Source organism: Drosophila innubila (genome assembly GCF_004354385.1).
Source record: "Drosophila innubila isolate TH190305 chromosome 2L unlocalized genomic scaffold, UK_Dinn_1.0 4_B_2L, whole genome shotgun sequence".
In the NCBI taxonomy this organism is placed as follows: domain Eukaryota; kingdom Metazoa; phylum Arthropoda; class Insecta; order Diptera; family Drosophilidae; genus Drosophila; species Drosophila innubila.
In genome coordinates this window covers 28665975-28688912 of record NW_022995372.1, presented here as the reverse complement: position 1 = coordinate 28688912, position 22938 = coordinate 28665975, and the positions used below count along the sequence as shown (strand labels likewise).

The 22938-nt window shown below is 36.1% G+C and overlaps 5 protein-coding genes across 9 annotated transcripts; 2 read left to right on the top strand and 3 right to left on the bottom strand.

The window, feature by feature from the left end:
- Nucleotides 1-327: 327 nt before the first annotated feature.
- LOC117782169 (ATP-binding cassette sub-family A member 2-like) lies at nucleotides 328-11567 on the bottom strand. 3 transcript variants are annotated; one of them, XM_034619159.1, is made up of 16 exons: nucleotides 11111-11561; nucleotides 10036-10144; nucleotides 9769-9969; nucleotides 9236-9706; nucleotides 9022-9174; nucleotides 8790-8968; nucleotides 8511-8727; nucleotides 8145-8445; nucleotides 7408-7720; nucleotides 7196-7347; nucleotides 6951-7134; nucleotides 5763-6012; nucleotides 5065-5694; nucleotides 2662-3305; nucleotides 1090-1469; nucleotides 328-1015 (listed from the first exon to the last, which is right to left on the bottom strand). In XM_034619159.1, the coding sequence occupies exons 1-16, from the start codon at nucleotides 11291-11293 to the stop codon at nucleotides 601-603; spliced, it is 4782 nt and encodes a 1593-aa protein (XP_034475050.1). In that variant the 5' UTR covers nucleotides 11294-11561; the 3' UTR covers nucleotides 328-600. The 3 variants fall into 3 exon arrangements, with proteins under 3 accessions (XP_034475050.1, XP_034475051.1, XP_034475052.1); XM_034619160.1 differs by having other exon boundaries at nucleotides 1090-1499; nucleotides 2692-3305; XM_034619161.1 differs by lacking the exons at nucleotides 328-1015; nucleotides 1090-1469 and having other exon boundaries at nucleotides 2885-3015; nucleotides 3138-3305; nucleotides 11111-11567.
- LOC117782172 (ATP-binding cassette sub-family A member 17-like) lies at nucleotides 1716-2374 on the bottom strand. The gene is made up of 2 exons (XM_034619165.1): nucleotides 2311-2374; nucleotides 1716-2240 (listed from the first exon to the last, which is right to left on the bottom strand). Exon 2 carries the CDS (start codon nucleotides 2235-2237, stop codon nucleotides 1908-1910), a length of 330 nt encoding a protein of 109 aa, XP_034475056.1. The 5' UTR covers nucleotides 2238-2240; nucleotides 2311-2374; the 3' UTR covers nucleotides 1716-1907.
- Nucleotides 11568-11718: 151 nt separating the features above from the next.
- On the top strand, nucleotides 11719-12818 carry LOC117782171 (protein FRA10AC1). Its single transcript, XM_034619164.1, has 2 exons — nucleotides 11719-12225; nucleotides 12289-12818. The coding sequence occupies exons 1-2, from the start codon at nucleotides 11782-11784 to the stop codon at nucleotides 12622-12624; spliced, it is 780 nt and encodes a 259-aa protein (XP_034475055.1). The 5' UTR covers nucleotides 11719-11781; the 3' UTR covers nucleotides 12625-12818.
- LOC117782170 (mitogen-activated protein kinase p38b) lies at nucleotides 12674-14221 on the bottom strand. Its single transcript, XM_034619162.1, has one exon. It carries the CDS (start codon nucleotides 14103-14105, stop codon nucleotides 13020-13022), a length of 1086 nt encoding a protein of 361 aa, XP_034475053.1. The 5' UTR covers nucleotides 14106-14221; the 3' UTR covers nucleotides 12674-13019.
- Nucleotides 14222-14393: 172 nt separating this feature from the next.
- On the top strand, nucleotides 14394-22568 carry LOC117781421 (glucose-6-phosphate 1-epimerase). Of its 3 annotated transcripts, none has more exons than XM_034618175.1 (8): nucleotides 14394-14962; nucleotides 17706-17757; nucleotides 19954-20012; nucleotides 20087-20243; nucleotides 20297-20501; nucleotides 20553-20685; nucleotides 21581-21732; nucleotides 21798-22033. In XM_034618175.1, the coding sequence occupies exons 1-8, from the start codon at nucleotides 14875-14877 to the stop codon at nucleotides 21948-21950; spliced, it is 999 nt and encodes a 332-aa protein (XP_034474066.1). In that variant the 5' UTR covers nucleotides 14394-14874; the 3' UTR covers nucleotides 21951-22033. The 3 variants fall into 3 exon arrangements, with proteins under 3 accessions (XP_034474066.1, XP_034474067.1, XP_034474068.1); XM_034618176.1 differs by lacking the exon at nucleotides 21798-22033 and adding an exon at nucleotides 22076-22568 and having other exon boundaries at nucleotides 14395-14962; XM_034618177.1 differs by lacking the exons at nucleotides 14394-14962; nucleotides 17706-17757 and adding an exon at nucleotides 18403-18425 and having other exon boundaries at nucleotides 21798-22031.
- The last annotated feature ends 370 nt before the right edge of the window (nucleotides 22569-22938 follow it).

The following is a 22938-nucleotide window of genomic DNA, read 5'->3' as shown; positions in this document are numbered from 1 at the left end:
GTGGCCAAATTTTGAAACAAACTTGATCTGCTTGCAATATAGAGGAGCCTACATACCAAGTTTGGTATGTCTAGCTCTTATAAAACAAACCCAATAGTCCCCTGTACTTTTATTAAGTACGGGGTCTTAAAACGCAGTGTACTGGCATACGGTATATTTCAGGACGGTTGAGCTTGACTGTATTTTATTTTTTTGTTGATAATATAATACTCACATATCGTTTTTTACTTCAGGACTGTCTGAACTCTGCGTTTGCCGAGAACGCGTTTAAAGTATTTCATTTAGTTCCTTAGGGCAAAAAAAAAACTAATAAAAATTAAAGAGGTATGCTTATTGTTAATTACAATATACATATATTCGAATTAAATTAGAAATAAATACATTTATGTCAAACGTCTTGTTATTACTTAATTACTCCCATCAATTACAAGGACCCCGGTATATAACGCTGTTAGACGAAAGTAATGAAATGTTTCAAAAAACCAAAAGGAAGAAATACTTGTAAAGTTATAAAGAAATGTGGTGCTTGGTGCCTTATATACTACAGCAATGAATTTGATGCGTGACCGTAGATTCATGATCAATGGTTCACGGGCAGATTCAAACGTAGTTAATCGAACCTGCCCGTGGCGATGACTTTTGCTTGTCGAATTTCAAGAATATGTCTTCCAGTGTGCACTCATTCACTGAGTAATACTCGACAAGATCTCCTAGTTCACCCTCTAGATAATCCTTCGTTATCTTAAACACATTTGACCAAATTATGTGCTCTTCAGTTTTTACAAAATAAGTTAATGTTCCAGCGTGGCTCTCGCGCAAATCCAAGTCCTTAAATAGATCCTTTAACGTGTTGGTAATAGTCATCACGTTGTTCTCTGTTTCCGTATCAATATTCATTTTTAATTTAATGGTAAAGCCGCTTAAGCGTTTTAAGGCGCAAATATTATTTAGGCATTTAAATTTGCCATCAGCCATGATGGCCAGTCGATTACAGAGCTCCTCACACTCGTCCATGCTATAAGAAAGAAATAATGATAGATGATGGTCAGCAATCAATATGAGTAGGAAAAGACAACTGCCTCAGCATACCTGTGCGATGTGAGAACCACAGTTCTATCCTTATCCTGAAAGTCTTTGATGCACTGCCATAAAAATCTTCGTGATATGGGGTCCACGCCCGTTGTCGGCTCATCCAACAAAACTAATGATGGGGCTCCGATCATGGCCATTGCCGCTAGCAACTTTCGCTTTGTGCCTCCCGAATAATAACGAACCTGCACATTTCTATACTTTAGTAAGTGCATTTTCTGTAACCAAAAGTGCACATTGAACTCCACACCAGCTGGGTCATCCTTAGACGCAACTAGGCCGCGCAAAAGTGCCATATAACGCAGACACTGCTCGGCGGTCATAAATTTGTTCAGTGCATCGTACTGTGGACAGTAGCCAAACCGCTGGCGATATGCAACCTCATTCTGTTGTATGTCAATACCGTCAATCTGTATGCAGCCGGTGTCGATTATTGGCGGCCAAATTGCGGCAACTCAATAAAAATTGAAGAGGTATGCTTATTGCTTAATTCAATATAATATATTCGCTCAATTGCAAATAAGATTAGCATTTCCTGTCAAACTCTTGTTATTACTAATTACTGCGCCATCTTACAAGGCCCGATAACGCTCGTTAGACGATAATATGTTTCAAAAAACAAAGGAAGAAATACTTGTAAAGTTATAAAGAAATGTGGTGCTTGGTGCCTTATATACTACAGCAATGAATTTGATGCGTGACCGTAGATTCATGATCAATGGTTCACGGGCAGATTCAAACGTAGTTAATCGAACCTGCCCGTGGCGATGACTTTTGCTTGTCGAATTTCAAGAATATGTCTTCCAGTGTGCACTCATTCACTGAGTAATACTCGACAAGATCTCTAGTTCACCCTCTAGATAATCCTTCGTTATCTTAAACACATTTGACCAAATTATGTGCTCTTCAGTTTTTACAAAATAAGTTAATGTTCCAGCGTGGCTCTCGCGCAAATCCAAGTCCTTAAATAGATCCTTTAACGTGTTGGTAATAGTCATCACGTTGTTCTCTGTTTCCGTATCAATATTCATTTTTAATTTAATGGTAAAGCCGCTTAAGCGTTTTAAGGCGCAAATATTATTTAGGCATTTAAATTTGCCATCAGCCATGATGGCCAGTCGATTACAGAGCTCCTCACACTCGTCCATGCTATAAGAAAGAAATAATGATAGATGATGGTCAGCAATCAATATGAGTAGGAAGACAACTGCCTCAGCATATGTGCGATGTGAGAACCACAGTTCTATCCTTATCCTGAAAGTCTTTGATGCACTGCCATAAAATCTTCGTGATATGGGGTCCACGCCCGTTGTCGGCTCATCCAACAAAACTAATGATGGGGCTCCGATCATGGCCATTTAGCAACTTTCGCTTTTGCCTCCCGAATAATAACGAACCTGCATTTCTATACTTTAGTAAGTGCATTTTCTGTAACCAAAAGTGCACATTGAACTCCACACCAGCTTCATTTAGACGCAACTAGGCCGCGCATGCCATATAACGCAGACACTGCTCGGCGGTCATAAATTTGTTCAGTGCATCGTAACAGTAAAACCGCTGGCGATATGCAACCTCATTCTGTTGTATGTCAATACCGTCAATCTGTATGCAGCCGGTGTCGATTACCAAATTGGCGGCAATCATTTGAAATGTGCTCGTTTTGCCTGCACCATTTACACCGAGAAGACCAAAGCATTCACCACGCTCAACTGCAAATCCAAGTCCATTGACAGCAGCTTTTCCTGCATAACTCTTGCGCAAATTGCTTACAATCAATGGATAATCTTGTGCTGCACATCTTTCTTCGCCCGACAACTGCTTGGCACGTTCAGATTCCCGCGTGCAGTCGTCAAGGCAATCGAGGGAGAGCTGAGTACTGATGCCCGTCCGGCTGCCGCTCTTCGGTGGTACTTTACAGGTTTTACCCTGGAAGAAATCACGCAGTCGCTTGCGATAATACTTGTGCTCCAGAACAATGACAAAGAAGCCCATGACGAAGACGCATACAAATATCGCGTAGACAAAAAATGTGCTCGTGTCTTCCTTACCAATTATCGATGATTCTCTTAATTTCCTGTTTCGACTTATAAAATTCTCATTAATGACTCGAAGATGGTGATTTAGATTGAAGTCGGGCAAAAAACATAAAAAGACTATCTTTGTGGAGTGCTGTTTCATTGCCGAGATATTGTTGGAGGTGATCAGTGGCGCAATTTCTGAAAGAATTTAAAGACAAATAAAATTAGTTGGCACAATAACTCTTCTTAAAGAAGCAACTAAACTAGATGGATTTTACTTTCAATTTTAATTCAAAAATTGAAAATAATTATTAATTTCAATTTTTATTATAAAAATCAAAAATAAAAATTATTTCTCAATTTCTATTATAAAAAATTGAAAAAAAAAAATTGAATAAAAATTTAATGTAATTATCAGGGACCGTAAATGATGGTTATCTTATTTTTTTTATATACAAAAATCACTCACTTCTAATGGAAGTAGAAGAAAACTAATTAGACCAAAATCTTTAGTTATAAACAATCTCTTTATTTCTCCCATGATTTTTAAAATTGTGATTTTTACGATTTTTTTCAACAATAATAATTATTTATGAACAAAAAAAAAAAACTCAAAAATAATGATTATTTTTGATCAAAAAATATTGTTAAATAATAATGATTATTTTTTATCAAAAAAATTAATCTCAAAAATAATGATTATTTTTCATCAAAAAAAAGTAAAACTCACAAAGATTATGATTAAAAATTATTTTTATTTTTTTTCGCTCAAAATAAAACTCAACAATAGTTTATGATTTCTGTGTTAAACTTATCACTGATATGATTACACATTCTTTACCTATGATTTAATACCTTTCAGATGATACATCACATGTCCTTCAACGACGAATATTAAGGATCCTATTAAATTTAATATATTCCTCTATATTCTGTTGCAGTATGTATGTAGTAAATATTAAAGTGGGTCGATTTGAATGGAGTAAAAAAAAAAATGCTATAATGAATTTTAAGAAGAATTGCCCAAGAACTGACCATGGGTCTAAAATCAATATCGAGCGTCCATTTTTTACAAAAGTTATAAGTTAATCAGAAGTCATAAACTTTTGTTGAGTTTTATTTTGAGCAAAAAAAATACAAATCATTTTTATCATTACTTGAGTTTCATTTTTTTTTATCAAAAAATAATCATTATTTTTGAGTTTTATTTTTTTATATCAAAAATAATCATTATTTTTGAGCGTTATTTTGAGCAAAAAAAAATACAAATCATTTTTATCATTACTTGAGTTTTATTTTTTTTGATCAAAAAATAATCATTATTTTTGAGTTTTATTTTTTTATCAAAAATAATCATTATTTTTGAGCGTTATTTGTTGGTCAAAAATAATCATTATTTTTGAAACTTATTTTTTTGATCAAAAATAATTATTATTGTTGAATAAAATCGTAAAAACCATTATATAATCATTAAAGAGAGATTTTTCAAATAAAACTTATAATGATTACGGTCCCTGGTAAATATCCTTTAAGCCAATTCTTTTCATATGATACATTTCACGACCTTAAAGGACGTATATTAGGAATATTTAAGGTATTTTTATTTACACTAATTTACACATATTTACAATAATTTTTATAATAATAATTGAAATTAATAATTATATTTAATTTTAATTCTTTATCATACAAATTAAATATAATTTTTATTATTAAATTTTGTTATAAAAATTGTTTTGAATTAAATTTTTGTTTAATTAATAACTATTATTTGCAGCCCTGTTTTATACTTCTACAAAAATTTATTTAATAAGATTTTAAAAAAGGGATCTGGTTTGGAAGCGTGTTCGAGAGTAAGATAATTTTAAATTACGGTTCATGAGATGGTACGAGGGACTTAAAACTGAATTAAAAACAGCTTTGTAAATACTATTGAATTATTATAATGACTACTCACCCGAAACGATAAACATAAGCAGCAGATATGTTGATATTGTTGATATGGACTTAAAGCTATTTCCCAGAGTGTACAAAATGGGCAAATAGCTGCAACCGTAAAAGAATATGCTAAATACTATCATCTGCAGGTCCTCGATCTTGTACAGCTCCGCGGGCATTATGAGTTGTTGTATCAAAAATAGTGCCACACATAGCATCCCATGTAAGATAATATCAAAGACAAAGGTAGAAAACCAGTAGGTGTAGCGTGACATGGGCTGCAACTGCCGAAAACCACTGCTATTCTCCCGAAATGGCAGTGAGATGTAGTAAAACATGCTGAAGAACATTGCAGCTGATACAAAGACAACGTAGTACTCCAGACGGGATATGCTGACGTCGGTAATGAATCGCTTGATGGGTACGTATGTGGTATCAATAGATGTGTCCGACTGGAAGCTGGACAGCTGCAGCATGCACGTGTCTACCATATTGACCAGGATGACGCTGCTATGGTATCGATTGCCAGCATAATAAATTGACAAAGTGGGCGTGTCACCTTCGCCGCGCCCATCAGCATACATGTCAACCAAGCCAATGGTATCTTCCAGAAAATCCGCCAAGTTATCCCGTTGCAGCTGCAGTAGCTCTGTGAAGTAAAAAATACGTTTTAAAAACTTAAAAAAAATATATAAAAAATATCAAATAAAATATTACCTTGCCGCGTACTGTTATCGCTTAGTTCACTGGCTCTTGGCGTCAATGTTTTGGCGTTGAGACCGCTATGTTTTATAAATTGGCGCAGCTTTTGCTCCACTGTCGCATGACGACCTGTCGGATTATAAATGTAAACATTACCCGTGCGCATCTGCCTGAGATTAAGAGACAATGATGCCTCGTTGGTGACTATGGACATCGAGTGCATTTGCAGAATGACGCCAGTTACGCAAATTAGCGGTAGGCTTAACTAAAATGAGAGAAAAAAAATATATTAGTATTAAACAAATTAGACAATATAAGGAAAATCTTTATGATTTAATTTTTGGGAAACGATATATTTTCTAACATAAAAGATAGATTATCTCGTGCACACCAGAGAGCAGAGTACTGAATTCAATTTGGGAGATATATAATATATTAGTAGGACTTTAACCAAATATGGTCAAGATGATTTATACATTGTACATTGTACATTTTACTAAAGGCACATACTATTGTTGTTGAATATTGCAAAAAAAAAAAACAAAAAAACTTTTTTCCAACATATTTCGAAAAACATGAATATAATGCTGTATAATAAAAAAAAAAGTAAAAGAATGCTTGTTGTGCTCAAATTCTTTTGAACCGTTGAACAGGAAACATGCTCCCTGAATAACTGTAACATAAATATTATACTTGGGGTACTTCTTGAGGGACGCTGTAATAGAAATACACATCTGTTAATGAGAACTTTATTTATGTAAAGTTTTTTAGTGAAAACATACAATGTTAGCAAAATCACATCAAAGTAGCATTCTGCTTATTTTTATGATAATACATTAAAGATTCCGATCTTTAGAAAGATCAGAGCAATCATAAAAATTATCAGGCACCAAGTGATTCTAGTGAGCGTGAGAGGTTAGTTTCCACTAACTTAGACATACGGACGGACTTGGCTATATTGACTAGCTCGTCTTCCTGATAAATCATCAATATAAATAACATATGTGGAGTTTGCCATGACTCCTTAAATGCGATACACATTTTGTGGCTAAATTATCAAAATAACTTAAAAAGGATTCACGCTAACTAATTAATAAGAGACTGGGCATATCAGTTGGTGTGAAGCGGTGTACTGTTAGTCATCACCTGTACTTTTATGTATAAAAAATATAGTTTGTAATACAGATTCATTGTGCTATTTACCATGCAACAGGCATATGTCCACTCGTTAAAAAGAAATGTAAACTTTTTGTAGAAAATAGCAGCCCAAAGCTGCCACCAATGCGGAGTATTATGTTGCAAACGTTTATACGGCGTGGCCAACAGTGGAGCATCATTGCGTGTTCCAATGTCAGGTGTATCCACTTGATCAATTTCGCCGGCACAACTAGTACACAATGAATAATTAAAATAAGTTCGATAAATAATACCGAAGTGAGACCGCTTACTTCAGGAATACAGTCTCCAGTGAGGTGTCTGTGATTGAGATAGTTTCAATGCCTAGATCAACCATATTGGCTTCCAAGCTGCGTAGCATATCATGGAATTTTAATTGGTAGTCATACGGCAAACATATGTTTATCGTAGGCTTTACAATATTCTGTAATAGAGATATTGACTTTGAGGCACAAGAAATAAAAAAATATGATTTACTGCTTACCTGTACTCTTGCATTGGGTATAAAGCCTCGAATCATATCTAATGTTTTTTGTTCCTGGAATTTTGTCTCATGGGCCTCCAGCTTAAGGCGATAGCCACTGCCCAATTTGCGTTTCAACTCTAGTGGAGAACCGTTTGCCTGTAGCTTGCCGTTGGCCAGTATACAGATGGTATCGCCCAGCACTTCCGCCTCTTCCATATAATGAGTGGTAACTAAAATTGCCTTGTCTTTGCGCAGCGCCAGCAAAATATCCCACAGTTCGCGCCGTGATTCGATGTCCAAGCCGGAAGATGGCTCATCAAGGATTACAATTCTGAAAAAGAATCAAAGTAAATATGTTTAAAATTTTTTTTTGACACCTTTGGTCTACAAGGACAAATACTACTAGCCCTTACTCTTACTTACAATTAATAATTAATAATTTACATTTTATTTTAAATTAAAAATTACTTTTGATCAACTGTTCTAAGTTGACATTAAATAAATAAAAACCAAATACTATAAAATAACAATTTTAACATAATATTCAGTATTTTTCATCAGCTTATTGGATATTTCTTTGTCCTTCTGTTTCTGTGCAAACAAGTCTCTTAGGCTTAAAGCTATTTTAATAAAAACTGCATATCAGACTTTATTCTGTAGGCAGTATAAATGTCGGTTTGATCCCTATAACACATAGCTGTCATTGATCGGTCATAAATTAAATACAAGTTTCTCTATGATATAAGATTACTTACTTGGTGTTTCCTGCTATTGCAATGCCTAGCGATAGACGCCTTTTCATGCCTCCAGACAACTTTTCACCATATTCATTAGCTTTGTCGCTCAGATTTAGTTTCTGTAACTTCTCTTCGGCCCACTGCCGTGCATCGGAGCGGGTTGCGCCGCGCAGCTGCGCGAAGAACTCCAGATGCTGATGGCACGTCATATAACTCATAAAAACACTGTGCTGTGGACAAAAGCCAATCAGATGGCGATACGATGCCACATCCCGTTCACTGCAAACGCAAATTTTTCCAGAATCTTTCGGCACAAGTCCTGTAAACAAAAAATATTACTTAGAATTTAAGTATAAGAAATTAGTTTGCTACAAATCAACTTACCCATAATCATGTTCATCATGGTTGTCTTACCGGCGCCGTTGTGGCCCAATAACACAGTGATCTCCTTGTTATTGATTGTCATGTTTAAATGGTCAGCAATATGTGTTTCACGTTTGCTTGTTCTGAATATTTTGCAGAGATCGCTGATGATGATGGCATGTGTGCCACGTGGTGACGTTGTATATTCATTGCGCTGCCGTTTTTTGTATGTCTCGGGCTATACATGATAGGAATATTTACATTATTATATAGGCTTCTTAGTTTTGGGCTGCAACTTACGTTGAGAAAAAAGAGAAAGGGGCGTTTTAGACCACCAGGTCCAGGGAACACACAAACAAAATAGTTGTAAAGCACGGCATACAGAACAGTCTGAAAAATGAGCACAGCATAAACACAAAAGAGACAACCGACGTCATCCTTGATAACGCGAAACAGATCAGCGCCCGTAAACTGGCGGTCTGCATTTGATAAATTTAGATAAAGCCATCAATGTATAACAACAGCAACGTACGTTTGTTTGAGAATGTCTGCAAAATATCTAAGCCCTCCAGAAATGAATTCGTACAGAACAGGTAAAATGACACCTTTGTTAACCAGTTTCGCACAAAGCTAAACACATAAGGCATAATGAGTAGCACCAGACCTCCAATTTTGGCATAAAACACTGCAAGACAAAATCATAAGTTATTAATGTTAAAATTGATAAGAGACAAGACAAGACTTACCAGAATGAAAGCAGACAGAAATTAGATAAGCATACGACATGTTTGCAATAATGTATAACAGATATAAAATTAATATATAGGCATGGCATCCAATCCCCAAGGCTTCATATTTCCATGCCAAACACATAGTCGCCACAAGAAAAGCTGAATAGCATACAAAACGTATGAGAAAAAAAGTGAGTCCATTCAAATAGCTCATGGGAGTTACAAGGTTGAGATACTCCTTTAGGCCATTCTGCTTCTCCTCGACAAAGGGTACAACGAAAGTGCTCAACAGCAACACACTAAATAATATGAACAATAGGGTGCCAAAGTTGATTACCCGATTGCTATCGGAGGCGCTAACCTCCAGATAAGGCATCGAGTTGAGAAGGAGTTTGTAATTAGCATTAACTTTAGTGTAACTCATATATTGTCGATCAAGTATAAGCTGCAGCGTAAGAAAATGTTCACGGATATATTCATCGTCGTCTGCAAGACAAAGGGAGATGTTCTGGACAACAAACAAAGGTACATTATGACACAATACCCACCAATTTGGTGATTAATTTCCTCGTCATTCACAAAGCGTTTTTTAGGAGAAATGCGCATCCGGTTTGAACTTAAGCTGTACTTAAAACGACCTCCTGTCATGGGATCGGATAATTCTTGATAATGAATAGCAAAACAATTGCCTCTACACTGCTGCTCCATGTCCAGTTCCATCTCTGTGCTGCTGTTGAACCCTCGATAATCTGAAAATAATTAAAGGCATTATTAATACAGTTTTTAATTAAGAATTTGAAATGTATTTAACTCACTTTCTGCCGGTAACATTTCTCGCAGATCATTCATGAATAAATTCACATTGTCCGTATTGGGTGCATAATATATCGTTTCGAATTCTGGAAGATTGCCTTTAAGAGTTTCCTAAATAAATAAATAAAAAATAACAATAATAATTATGAAAACGCTTATAGGATTATACGTCCACACATCTAGATATGGTTATATCCAGACTGGGACACACGAATAACGCATTCGGAATCCTGGAAAAGCCTATATACGTCTGTAGAATTCTCTTATATAATTAGACATTCACATTTAATATAAATATTAATTTAAGAGTGTTGTTTTACAATTCCCAAAATGGCATACGTAAATGATAACACTATACGTGTATATGTACATATAGACATATGTAAAGTGTAATATATATTTGTATGTTTGTATTTGCATTGTGATTGTTTATCACACGGACATTCGATGTAAATACAGTTGTCAAGGAATTGTTTTGGTAAACCAAATCAAATGCATTCTTCTTACTTTCTTACACAAAATATATAAATATAATTTTTAAATAAATATAAAAATATCTATATGTTAAATTTCTTTAATGTTAAAATTCAAGAAATTAATTCCTGAGGATACTAACAATGATATTGAATAAAAATTATTGGATCGACAAAATAAATTTAGCTCGCGAGAAATAAGGGAAGTGTGCAAAGTTGAGTGGTAACAGGAAAAATAAATATTCTGGGAAAAAAAGTTATTACATTTATATTGTTTACTGAGTTTATTCCTTTTGTTCCCGAGCTTGCTCAAAGTTCATTCTTTGTGAACAATATGAAACTCTGCGCGCTCTGTGAAAAGCAAAGGCATTAATTTGGTTTGCGACAGCGCTGTTAGCGGTCAATTTATATGAAACGTATGTAAACACTTTGATTTGTGTCATTAACTGACAGAAACTGCAGCAATACATAGTGGCACAGTGTGCCCCAATGTAAACCTAGCCTAGTGTAATAACACACACAAACAGTCACATGCATACATGAGTGAATAGTGGCTCTGTAATTAGTATTTATTAATCAATACTGCACATATGCCTGTACTCACATCCTCTTTGGTTTCGAAGACTTCCATCCGACTGGTCATCGATTGGTTTGACCCATACAAATATCCAAAGATTACTGCAGTCCATCCCAGTAGAATGATTAACAAAGGAATGACATTGTAGCTCAAATACAGCCAATTTTTTCGCCAAAATACATAAAACAATGGACTACATTGGCAAGCCATTGTTTTTGTTGTTTTTCGATCAGTTTTTATTTTTATGCACAAAAGCAGAAAACCATTTCGCCAAATCAGATAAAATTCAAGGCGTCAACTTTCTCATCCCCTTGTAGGATTCAAACTTATCGAAGTGTGTGTTATCGAGCAAATGATATTGCCCCTTTGAAGCAATACGTAAGCACAATAAAAAAAATACTACTTTAATCACACACCACATACAAGCATTTTATTCTTTGTTTATTGTGTTGATTAAAATGCCTAGATCGCAAAAGGGGAAATTTTATATTGATGACATGCATACATTATTATCAAAAACGAATTATCGATGTAACAAAACTATCGAAGGGCTCGCGATTGTAATATCTATCGATATTACTGTAAAGAAATTCTCTACCACGGTATCGATATTAACATCGATACCATTGTAGCTCAAAAAGAAAACAACAATTGATCAATATTATTTCAGATTAAGATTAGAAAAAAACAATCCAAATATGAGTAATAATTCAACATTATTTCCCATTAATTTGGATAAGCTCTCCGACAAGGAACGGCACAACTATATTCTCAGCCGCTATGTGCTGCCAACGCCTGCGGAAAGTGTATCTCGCAAACACAAAAGGGATATTGACGTGATTCGGGAAAATCACCGTTTTCTTTGGGATGAGGAGGATGCGGACATGGACTCATTAAGCTGGGAGCAGCGTCTTGCGTTACGCTATTACCGCAAGCTTTTCAAAGAGTACTGCATAGCGGATCTCACTCGCTACAAGGAAAATAAAATTGCGTTGCGTTGGCGCACCGAACAGGAAGTGGTAACTGGATTGGGCCAGTTCCAGTGCGGCAGTCGGAAATGTGGTGAGCGCGATGGATTGCGCAGCTGGGAAGTCAACTTTAAGTATATCGAAAAAGGCGCTCCACAAAATGCTTTGGTAAAGGTACGCTAGAAAAATGTAAACATGTATGCAAATAAGGCCATATCTAATTGGAATTTAATCCAGGTTCGTCTTTGTCCCATACACACGGAGCAATTAAATTATCATACTAAGAAAAAAGAACACAAGCGCCAACGACGCAGAGAAAAGGAAGGACGTAAAGCAGAGAGAAGACACAAAAAACATAAGCTGAATGATGATGTTGCGGACAGCGAAGAAGTGGAAGAGCAGAAAACGCAAGAACCAAATAAAGATACATCTAGCGATGTGGCAGCCATAACATCCGATAAACCCGAAGAAGCTGTCGATGAGAGAATCTGGAGCCAACAACTGGATATAAGCAAGGAGCAACCTTCACGTGAACAGGAATTCGAACGATATCTGGAGGACTTGCTGATGTAAGCCACAGTCTTCTTCCACACTTGCTTCAGACGAAAGAGAACGCAACCGGTTTGGTTTGTAAACACAATAGCACTTTTTATTAATGTGGAGTATGTGCTTCTCTATAGCTATATCTAGTTGGCCACACGTTTGATTGGGCCAAGCTTTTGACTTTGCAGACTTGTACATAAATACAAACATTTAGTTTTATACAATACAGAAAGTTTATAGTTAAACACCAACACCAAAAAGTTGAACTGGTTATTAAGGCTGTGACTTTGTTTTAGAAACAGAACAGTTACGAATGCGATTGGACTCGCCTTCTAACTAACTAACTAAAATTGTAGCATCATTCATTGACTTTTCGCTTTCGCCTCCGTTTTGTGCTGTCCATTTATGATTAACATCGTTGATTACTATTGCGCCTGAGGCAGGAGCTCGGCAAAAGCCGGTGGTGGCTTGAAGGCGCGCACTTCTGTGAAGACGAGTTCCTTCCACTTTTCCACTGGCAGCTCGTTCTCCTCAAAGCTTTGATCGTACAGAGTCGATGTGGCCTCATCGCTGGGATCATGCCACTTCTCCATATAAGGATGAGCCAGCGCTTGCTCAGCCGTAATGCGCTTCTCAGCATCTAACTCCAGCATCTTCTCAAGCAAATCAATGGCCAACGGATTAGCGCCTCGGAACACATCCCGGAAACTGCGACGCGGCATCACCGGCAGCGATCGAATATAGGTGCGGGCACTCTCTGATGAAATCTTGTTCATAAACTCGTCGTTGGGTGTGCCAAGAACCTCCATTATCAAGTTCAGTTGATGTATGTGATCGGTGCCCGGAAAGAGGGTGCGACCCGTCAATAGCTCTGCCATGATACAGCCAACGGACCAAATGTCCACTGTCTGATTGTAGTGCATCCAATTGAGCATGATTTCCGGTGCGCGATACCAGCGTGTGGCCACATACCCAGTCATCTCACTCTCGGCGGGTCTTGCCAGACCGAAATCTAATATGCGCAGTTCGCAGTCCTCATTCACAGCCAGATTCGATGGCTTCAGGTCACGATGGATGACGCCAGCGCTGTGAATGTACTTAAGGCCCCTCAGTATCTGGTATACCAGAAACTGTACGTGCTCGTCGGAGAGCTTCTGCGTTCGTATTATGTTGTTTAGATCAGCGTCCATAAGATGCGTCACCATGTAAACCTGCTGAAATTGCTCCAGCGAATCGGCTGGCTGACCAGGATGAAAGACGTCCAACAGACCGATGACATTTTCATGATCCATGTGCTTCAAAAGACGTAGTTCGCGGTACGTGCGCTTTGCGTGCACCGCCGACTGAAAGGGACGGGCTAACTTCTTAATCGCCACCTTTGTGCTGGTGCCTCGCACTAACGCCTTGCACACCTGTCCATAGGCACCTTGTCCGACTGGCTGAAGGTTTTGATAGGTCTCCGGTATCTCCCACTCTGTGCGGTTAATGTCAAGCTTGTAGAACTTCGGCATTTTGTTTGTGATTTGTGATTGTCTCGGCTTGCAATAAATTTTGGATTATTATTTTTTATTGTCCAAAATTTCACGGAGGAATGCTTCTTCTTTTAGTGATGTAAAACACATCGATGAATCACTAGAGATATTCTATTAATCGATGACAAACATCGATTTCAATCTCGACTCCACCTATCGACAATAGCAGTCTTCAACTTGTATCAGCTGTTAGGTGTAAGCTTTCGTTTCAATTCGGAAGCTTTGCGACACCTTGGCGTCAGCTGGGGGAATAAGCTTTTAGTTTCAATCGGTCGCTTGTTAACGCTACAATATAAGCGCAGTCTGCGCTTATTTGTCTCTCAACGTTTTTTGCACGAGTTTTTTCTTTACGTATTTATTCATTGACAAAAACTCAAGCTGCGCTCCGTATGTGTATGTGAGTGCGCGCGTTTGTGAGGCCGCTTTTGCGTGAACAGTCTGTGTGTTTGTGTGTGCAGCTCCGGCTCTGTGGTGATTTGGGTGCAGAGTATATATATATAATATGAAGTATAAATAAAAAAAGTGAATAAATCAACTCATAACATTTTGAAAATTCAAACCTGCCTTGCGTCTTCTGTTAGACTGCAAAAGTTTAAAAAATATATAAACTTAAATACTTTCAAGCATAGCTAAACATATTTACAAATAAAGCTTTTAAAACAGTTTCGTTAAGCTCCTTAGAAACTTGTCGATCAGCCGTCGTCCTTAAAGAACGAATTTGAAAATAAAAACCGTTGCTAAAAACAAAATGGCCACGACAGCGGCTGCCGTGGCAGCGACTAGTGTTGTGGTATTGGATCGTGGTAATAATACAACATGCACAATCAACTTGCATGGTAAGTGATCGAGCATTATCTGTGTGTGTGTGTCTGTGTAGCTCCAAAAATAATAATTAATCATAATTAAGTAAAACACAATACGAAATGAAATAACAATTTTGCAGTAAATACATATACATCTTTATAGCTTCAGTTTGTTGTCGTTTTTAGCTTTTTAAAAGTTGTTGGCGTTATTTATAGCGCATGATTAGCTATGTTTTTGCTTTTTCCAACTAAATTGTTGAAGCACTTTATAGAGCTTCGAAGTCCCCAAGTTGAGCTTCGTTCGATGGCGCTGACGCTCGACAATTTGTGCGACCTCTAGGGGTTATCATTAGTACTTCGAGTATAAACAACCTTGTTAACCTTGTTAATATGCTTTTGTATTTGTTGTTTATGTTTTGTTTTTCACTCATTGCAATCGTAGCCCAGTTTATCGTAAGTGGCCACGTAACCGAACCGTAGTCGTAACCGTATCTTATCAATTTTTTCCCAATGATCTCTTTGGGATATGCGCAACTAGCCATCTAGCCAAATCGACTCTAAGATCGTCAAGTCTGCGGCTCCTACTCGCGACACATTTCGATTAGGCGTTTTTTATACAAACATACTCACATACATGCATATGCGATATATACTAATACATATGTGTTGGCTCGTATGTTTTGTGTACAGAGCGCACTTTCAACAATTACGACTCGTTCGTTCTGCCCACGTTACGCTTCGACGTCGTTTGAGCAACAGTCAGAGACACATTTGCCACCACAAAGAGACACCAAGCAATTCCAATTCCAATTCAATCCAATCCGACTCCGAGTACGACAAGTTTTGAGTGCGCTTTGGCTTAGTACATACAACTTAACCCACCTTTATAACTGTTTATATCTTTTGTTTTTAATAATATTCAAAACTCAACTTTTTGCTGAGCAAAAACTTTAAATTGTTAACTCTGTTTTAACGTCATAAGGCTTGGGCCAAAACAGGCCCCGTCCCGTCATACGCCCACGCCAAACATTTAGCCAACTGTGGTGCACCCACCCAATAGTCAATAGCCATAGTCTCAGCTCTAACTGTACTGGAGCTGGGAGACTCAAGCCTCAGTCTCCCGCCTGTCAGCCAGTTTACTTACAGACAAGACTTGTATGTGGGTTAGAAGAGTATAAATGAGTGTGTGTTTGAGTCATTGATTCAAACTTTGTCTTTGATTTACATTTGAGTTGTTATGTATCTGCTCACTTGCATGCTTTTAATAACGGAAAGGCTTTAACTAACGTTAGTGGTCAACTAGCAGAGAAAATAAAATTAAAAGATTTGTGACATTTTGGTTGGATTGGTTGAAAATCTCAATCAGGGGTGCCACAGAAATCGGCAAATTTTTTTTTTTTTATAATATCACCACAAACCTTTAGAGGTTTTTAAAAGAATTCATTTTGAAACAACCGCTGAAAAATTTTCAAGTTATTTAAATTGTTATAATAGGTATGTATTATATAATTAATAAATTAATTTAAGATACATTACATTCAATTTTTAAAAATACTTTAAAATTCTTCAATAAATTTAAAATTTTATTTAATCTTCAAAATATTTTTATTTGTTATTTGAGCATTGCTTGCATAGTTTTAGATTCTAAAATTTGGAAACACAACCTTTTGTGTTGCTTTTAGAGATTTTCAGAACACACATTCCTATGAGCAATATAACTTCGTAGTTAAATTAGTCTTTGTGGTCATTTCATACTTTGTATAAGTTAAAATTATAGACTAGCCTTTCTTACGCACTCAGCATACATGATCCATAAAACGCTTGTCAAAATCGTAATCTACGACGAATTCTAAGAAGGTTTGTTCAATGAACCATCTGTCTAAAATCAAAATGGAGCTTTTGAAATTAAATTAATTTTTATTACTATACAAATATACAAATATTTATACAAATTAACCCACTATATTATACAGGTATGCTTTACATCTTTTTTACAACCTAAAAGCACAAAAAAGCCGTTTTCAAGGGTCTAGAAATGATCAATGGTCGCTTTTAAATGTAATTATAAAATGAAATGAAATTGTTTTTTAAATTTAACAAAAGGGCGTTGAATATAATTTTTAAAATTTAACTTTTTTGCACCAAATATACCAATACAAAAATTTGTTAGCCAGAGGTAGGGGGGCAAGTGCTCCACCCTGCCTCCCCTGTCTACGCTCTTGTTAGTAGTAGTAGTACATACTTCATTTTTATTTAGTTTTGAAGTGGGGCAAGTGCCCCACACTGCCTCCCCCTGCCTACGCCCTTGTTAGTAGGAGTAATACAAATGGAGTGTCTACATTTTTTGAAAAAATATATTAAAGCGCTACTAAAACGATATTATATATTCAATAAAAATTTGACAAAATAACAAATAACTGACAAATAACTTGGTTTTCTTTACAATTAATAATGTCATTAAATAGTTATTTTGTGCGCTGCATCATTTTAATCCGACCTACAATTAGTTTCTATGACATGGTTTTTAAATATATACTTTATTTTTTTTTTAGTTTTGAAGTCCTGTTTTATACAGTAACAATTTTAACCCAACACAAAAATGCAACGATACCAAGTTCAAATTATATTTTTTTGATATTAAGCTTAGTTAAACTTGAATATTAGGCATGTATCATCAGAAACGCAAATCTTGCATTCTTACTTAAATGAAGACATGTATATAGAATATATCAACCTAATAATTATATAATAATATATTGTTTTGTTTCTATTTCAGGTGCGACAGTTGTGTCCTGGCGTGTGAATAATCAGGAACAGTTGTTTGTCAGGTAAGCAATTATAAGGGACTTTCAAATATTACGCATACGCCGCATTGGCTCGCGCTTTAAGCTCAAAGCGCAGCGTTTTCAACCGTTTTAAGTTGAAGCGAAGCAACCAACTTACGCAACTCCACGGTAACTAACGGAGGAATGCAACCTAAAAAGTGTTTTGCTAAAAGTTTTCAAACGGACTCACGGACTCTCACTCACACTTACATACAAATACAAATGCACGACAGCTGCCCACAAAGGATGCCCTGCAAAAGAAGCGGGGAGGACACTCTGGGCAAAATAAGACTTTGCCATTCTGTTTGGCGGCAAAATGTTTTTGTACGATGTTCCAACAAAAACAATGTGGCCCCAAATACAACAACACTGTACCGACAAACCGCACCAAAAACGAAGAGTCACAAAAAAAAGAGGCAGAGTGAGAGCGAGAAAGAGAGAGCTTGGAGAGAACTTACTGCACATGCACAACCAAGCAGGCAATGTACTGGGCAACTTGTGTTTCTCCATTGAGGGCCGATGTTTTTCACTCTTTTGCTGCCTACGTTGTCCTCCTATACACTAACAACAACAACAAGGCAAACAATGTGCTGGTTTTTATGAATGGAGTTTTTGGCGCGGCATCTAGATCGATAAATCCCGACTACGTCTACATGATGTGCCATGTACGAGTAAGTTTAGCGAACAGTGGTGCAAATTTTCAAGTCGACAGCGGTACAGTTGTGCTGAACGTGTCTTGACCATGCCGATAGGTATTTTTTCTTCGTTCAGCTGCTATATATTTCGTTCTTAAATACCCTAAACTATAAACCTAACCTAACCTAATACTATAAAGCTGATTTCCTATGCTTTTTATTTTGTGATAAAAAACTTAAAAATTTAAAATATCAACATTGCAAAAGCAACTGGAAAAAAGACATTATAATTAAAATAAAATTACATAGAAATGCGCAATCAGTAAAATCTACCAAATGATTAACACTAGGATTCGTTCACAAAATGTTCTGATAATTATCTAATTTTTTATAGAGATATGTATATTTGAAATGTTTTACTATTATAATAATATAATATTTTATATGTTCAATCAACATTTTTATTATTTAACGTTAATAGTTAATAGTTAATATCAACCATGTTATTATTTCGTAATTTTCTGACTAAGTGTCGTACGGTCTAACCTCATAAATTATTAACAATTTCCAAAAAAAAGTTTACCAATTATAATAATTGTTATAATACTACCGACTAAATTGTTAAATATGTGCCTAATTCATTTAGATCTCTGCATTATCTTGTAAAGTACAGGGTATCACTATGTCTTGCAGCATAGCTTTGCATTTTTTCCTTACTAATTTTCTTTGCCTTTCTCTGCGTTTTTCTCAACTTTTTGATTGTTTGTACGAATGTTCGTACACATTGCGTTGCTCGTTTTTTGAATGGTTGTTGTTGTTGCGACCAGTTGCCAGTTGCCAGTTGCCATTTCATTGGCATTTAGAAACCCAGCAACAGCGAGGAGCAACTTTGAAATGCTACGAGTTGGGTTTTGTTACAAAAACCTGGAGAGTTTTTTGTGTGCGGCTGATAGGGCCAAAGGAGTTAACGTGTGCCAACAACTGTGACCAGACTCGAGTCGAAACTTGGTTAAAACTGAAACAGAAGCTAAAACCGAAATTGAAACTGAAACAGAAAAAAATTTAGAGCTAATGCTTAAAGAGCTGCCACAATAAATGCTACTTGGATGGATTCCGCTGATCTGCTGCATGTGCAACATCGAGCTCAGCACTGCAACCTGACAATATTAATGACACAATTGCCCAGGCACAGCAACACACAGGAATAATAAAAGGCAGAGCAGGAGACACTTGATGGATGCGTCGGCAAATTAGTGCAAGCAAAAAAAAAAAAAAATAAATAAACAAAAGAAAAAAAAAACTGAAGACGAAACTGACGAATCATCGAGCAAAAAATGGCAATTGCCAGACACTTTTTTGTGAGTCGAACCGAGAAGTTCTTTGGTTCAGAAATATCTAAATGTCTGCTTGCGTTTTTCTGACCATGCTTGAAAAATATTTTGTCAGCTCAAAAGCTTTGCCCGCCAATTGTCAGTTTCTTAGAGAGGGTTCCAAACTCACCCCCAATCTTGGACCCCCAGACACAGACACTTACCAAAATTAATCCAATCTTTTGCCTTTGCAGCAAACTGGCATCTTTTGATGGCAAGAAGGCGATTCGTGGTGGCATACCCTTTGTCTTTCGTAAGCTTGTATCTAATTATGTATTTGAAATGCGAATTAAACCAATTTTTATTTATAAATTCTTCCCTATGTAGCTCAATTTGGCCCATGGTCCTTTGGTCCTCAGCATGGATTTGCGAGAATCACACGCTGGCACCTGGATCGTGCACCGGAGCGTCTTCACAATGGCGATGTCGAGGCGATATTTTCTTTAATGGACAACGAGTTTACGCGCTCCATTTGGAACTATCAGTAGGATCCTTCATAAATATTACAAAACAAACAATTCCATAAAATATTTACAGATTTCGCATTACTTATCGTCTGATATTACGTGAGAAGGAGCTGCACTTTCACATTGGTGTCTACAATCCGAGCAAGGATCTGAGTTTTACCTTTAATATGCTGCTCCATACCTATCTGAAAGTGCCAGACGTCCGACGATGTCAGATAACGGGTCTACAGGGCTGTCATTTCATAGACAAAACACGTGAGGGCGCTTTGTATCAGGTGAGCGTGAGATCATCATTATGGTTGTTAATAACTTATATTCACAAATAGGAGGGTCGCGAGGTGGTAACCGTAAATGAGTGGACTGACCGAATCTATCAGCACACACCACAGGAACACGTTATTACCAATGTGGTGTCCGGCCGTAAGATGAGGCTTCACAAATACAATTTTCCTGATACGGGTAAGTACTACAAAGTGTCTGGAATTTCTATGTAGCAATGTTTTATTTCTGTAAGTCCCTGGCTTTATTCTATACAAAAAAATAAATTAAAACTAAAATGTGTCGGAAAAACTATACTTGAGACTTCGACTGTAGAAATAACAGTGAATTACTTTTAGAAACTTGTATTTCTTTAAAATTGAACAAAGCTTTTACTGCCGTTCTGTTTAACCGATCTTTGTGCGATTAGATAATAATAGATAACGTAAATTACCAAAAAGAACGTTCTATCATAAAACTTGTGGCTCTCGTGGTATTTCGCGATTTAGGATGGATACATTATAGGGTCGGAGGTGCCTCCTTCTCCCTGTTTTATACATATTAACAAATACAATATGGGCAATTTTCTCTTGTCAAATGCGTCATTCGTACACTGATAAAAAAATGTTCTAAAATCAAGATTTTGGTCTCAGAACTACGATTTTTGGTCTAAAAAATGCGTCGAGAACATAAAATTCTTAAATTAAGAAAACACATCTTGATTTTAAGAACATTTTAAATTTCTTAAAATTAAAATTAAAAAATAAAAATTATTTATTATATTTATATTTTTTTTTTATTTATTTTCACTTTATTCTGTTTTATTAATTTAATAAATATTATTTTAATCTGTTACGAGTGGGACTCGAATTGTAACTCCATTCCAGTATAAGCGATATGTACGAATTTTAGTATTTTGTTGTGATAAACTTTTAACGACAAATTTATTTTCGCTTTGGTTCACGGTTCGTTTATACCTTGACATAAATATAAAAATAATAAACAGGAGTATTGTCACAAAGATTGGAGTCTTATCGATTTCTAATTTTTATGTACAAAGTCTAAAAACTTATCAAGTCTTATTCTCGCTTTTTAGTTATTTGGAATCCCTGGGTTGATCGTTCGCGAGAAATGAGCGATTTTGGCGATGATGAATTCCCCAACATGCTGTGCGTGGAGGCTGGCAATGTCAGTTCTCCGGTTATATTATTGCCAGGCACAGCGTTTGAAGCTAGCCAGATACTTCAGGTATTTATTCATACATCTATTAAATATAAGTACTAGGAAAAACTGTAACCCAACCTAAACAACAGCAATTCAAGTGTCCTGCTAATCCGATGGTTAATCAGCGCAAGGTGCAAATTGCCGAAACTGTCACTGTAAAACCGCGACCTTTTACGAGAACAATGGCATCCTTTTCCGAAGTTGTATCGGAATTACAACGCAGACAAATGTCAATGAATTAATTATTTCATAAAATACAATTTTCCAAAATTGATTAGCTAATTAAAACAACACTTAAGGATTCTGCTCATTAAATTTAAGTACACTCAAAATAATTTGATCAAATTTGAATTCTTTGCATAAATAGATCATCATCGAGGGAAATGTGAGTCGTAAAACGAAACGGAATCGCTAGCGTTTAAGGAATCGGAACCAACTGAGGTAAACCGATTCCAACACTTTTCTGAGATCAATTAGAAGATGGAGAAAGCGCAGAAACGATTAAAAATGGATTTGTTTTCGATTTAGTGATTAACGTAAATTTTAAGTAACTCTCATTTCGTTTAGCAATATTAAGCCTAAAAGTTGTAAAGGTTAATAAACCCAAATCTAGTGCTATACTCTATATAACTATATGTTAAATAAATGCTCACATTGAATGGGTTCGTGTCGTGTCCAACCTAAACAAATAAAAAAATAAAAGAATAGCACTTTCAATACGTATTAAATGTGCATTAACTAAAATAAATAATTAGATAATATGTCTAGACTTCAGATTATATGGCAATGTGTATACGATTTAACCTATTTAGATATTTTATAAGTAAGCTTAAAACGTTTCTGTGTAAAATACTAAAAACTAAAATAAATAATTTAACAATTAGATTGTGCTATGTCAATTGTCATAGTTTTAGTGGATCAATAACAATTTAAAATAATTAAAGCATAAACAGTTCTCTATATATCACGTCTATCTTCATTGGGCAGCAAGAATGGGGAAAATGTATCCATGACCAAAAAGAGTGTGAAACTGACATTTGATAGAACCTTCTGCTTGTCTGTACGCTGGCGATTCTGTAAGTAGCACAAATTAATCAACTTTAGTTCTAATTACTAAGAGTGTATACTAGTTACTTGATAAGAGTCACTCCAAAAGCCAGAAGAAACCGTTTCAATGCATACAAATGCCAATGCAATTAAAATCAGCACAGTTAACTTGAACATTATGTG

What these genes read in the sequence shown, in the direction of transcription:
- LOC117782172 (XM_034619165.1), bottom strand. Translation starts at nt 2,237, where the DNA reads ATGGACGAGTGTGAGGAGCTCTGTAATCGACTGGCCATCATGGCTGAT.
- LOC117782169 (XM_034619159.1), bottom strand. Translation starts at nt 11,293, where the DNA reads ATGGCTTGCCAATGTAGTCCATTGTTTTATGTATTTTGGCGAAAAAAT. An exon ending in GGAAATTAATCACCAAATTG is followed by an intron (nt 9,707 to 9,768) that starts GTGGGTATTGTG and finishes TTTGTCTTGCAG; the next exon opens with ACGACGATGAATATATCCGT. An exon ending in TACCCAATGCAAGAGTACAG is followed by an intron (nt 7,348 to 7,407) that starts GTAAGCAGTAAA and finishes TCTCTATTACAG; the next exon opens with AATATTGTAAAGCCTACGAT.
- LOC117782171 (XM_034619164.1), top strand. Translation starts at nt 11,782, where the DNA reads ATGAGTAATAATTCAACATTATTTCCCATTAATTTGGATAAGCTCTCC. An exon ending in CACAAAATGCTTTGGTAAAG is followed by an intron (nt 12,226 to 12,288) that starts GTACGCTAGAAA and finishes AATTTAATCCAG; the next exon opens with GTTCGTCTTTGTCCCATACA.
- LOC117782170 (XM_034619162.1), bottom strand. Translation starts at nt 14,105, where the DNA reads ATGCCGAAGTTCTACAAGCTTGACATTAACCGCACAGAGTGGGAGATA.
- LOC117781421 (XM_034618175.1), top strand. Translation starts at nt 14,875, where the DNA reads ATGGCCACGACAGCGGCTGCCGTGGCAGCGACTAGTGTTGTGGTATTG. An exon ending in CGCTCCATTTGGAACTATCA is followed by an intron (nt 20,244 to 20,296) that starts GTAGGATCCTTC and finishes AAATATTTACAG; the next exon opens with ATTTCGCATTACTTATCGTC. An exon ending in GTGAGGGCGCTTTGTATCAG is followed by an intron (nt 20,502 to 20,552) that starts GTGAGCGTGAGA and finishes ATTCACAAATAG; the next exon opens with GAGGGTCGCGAGGTGGTAAC.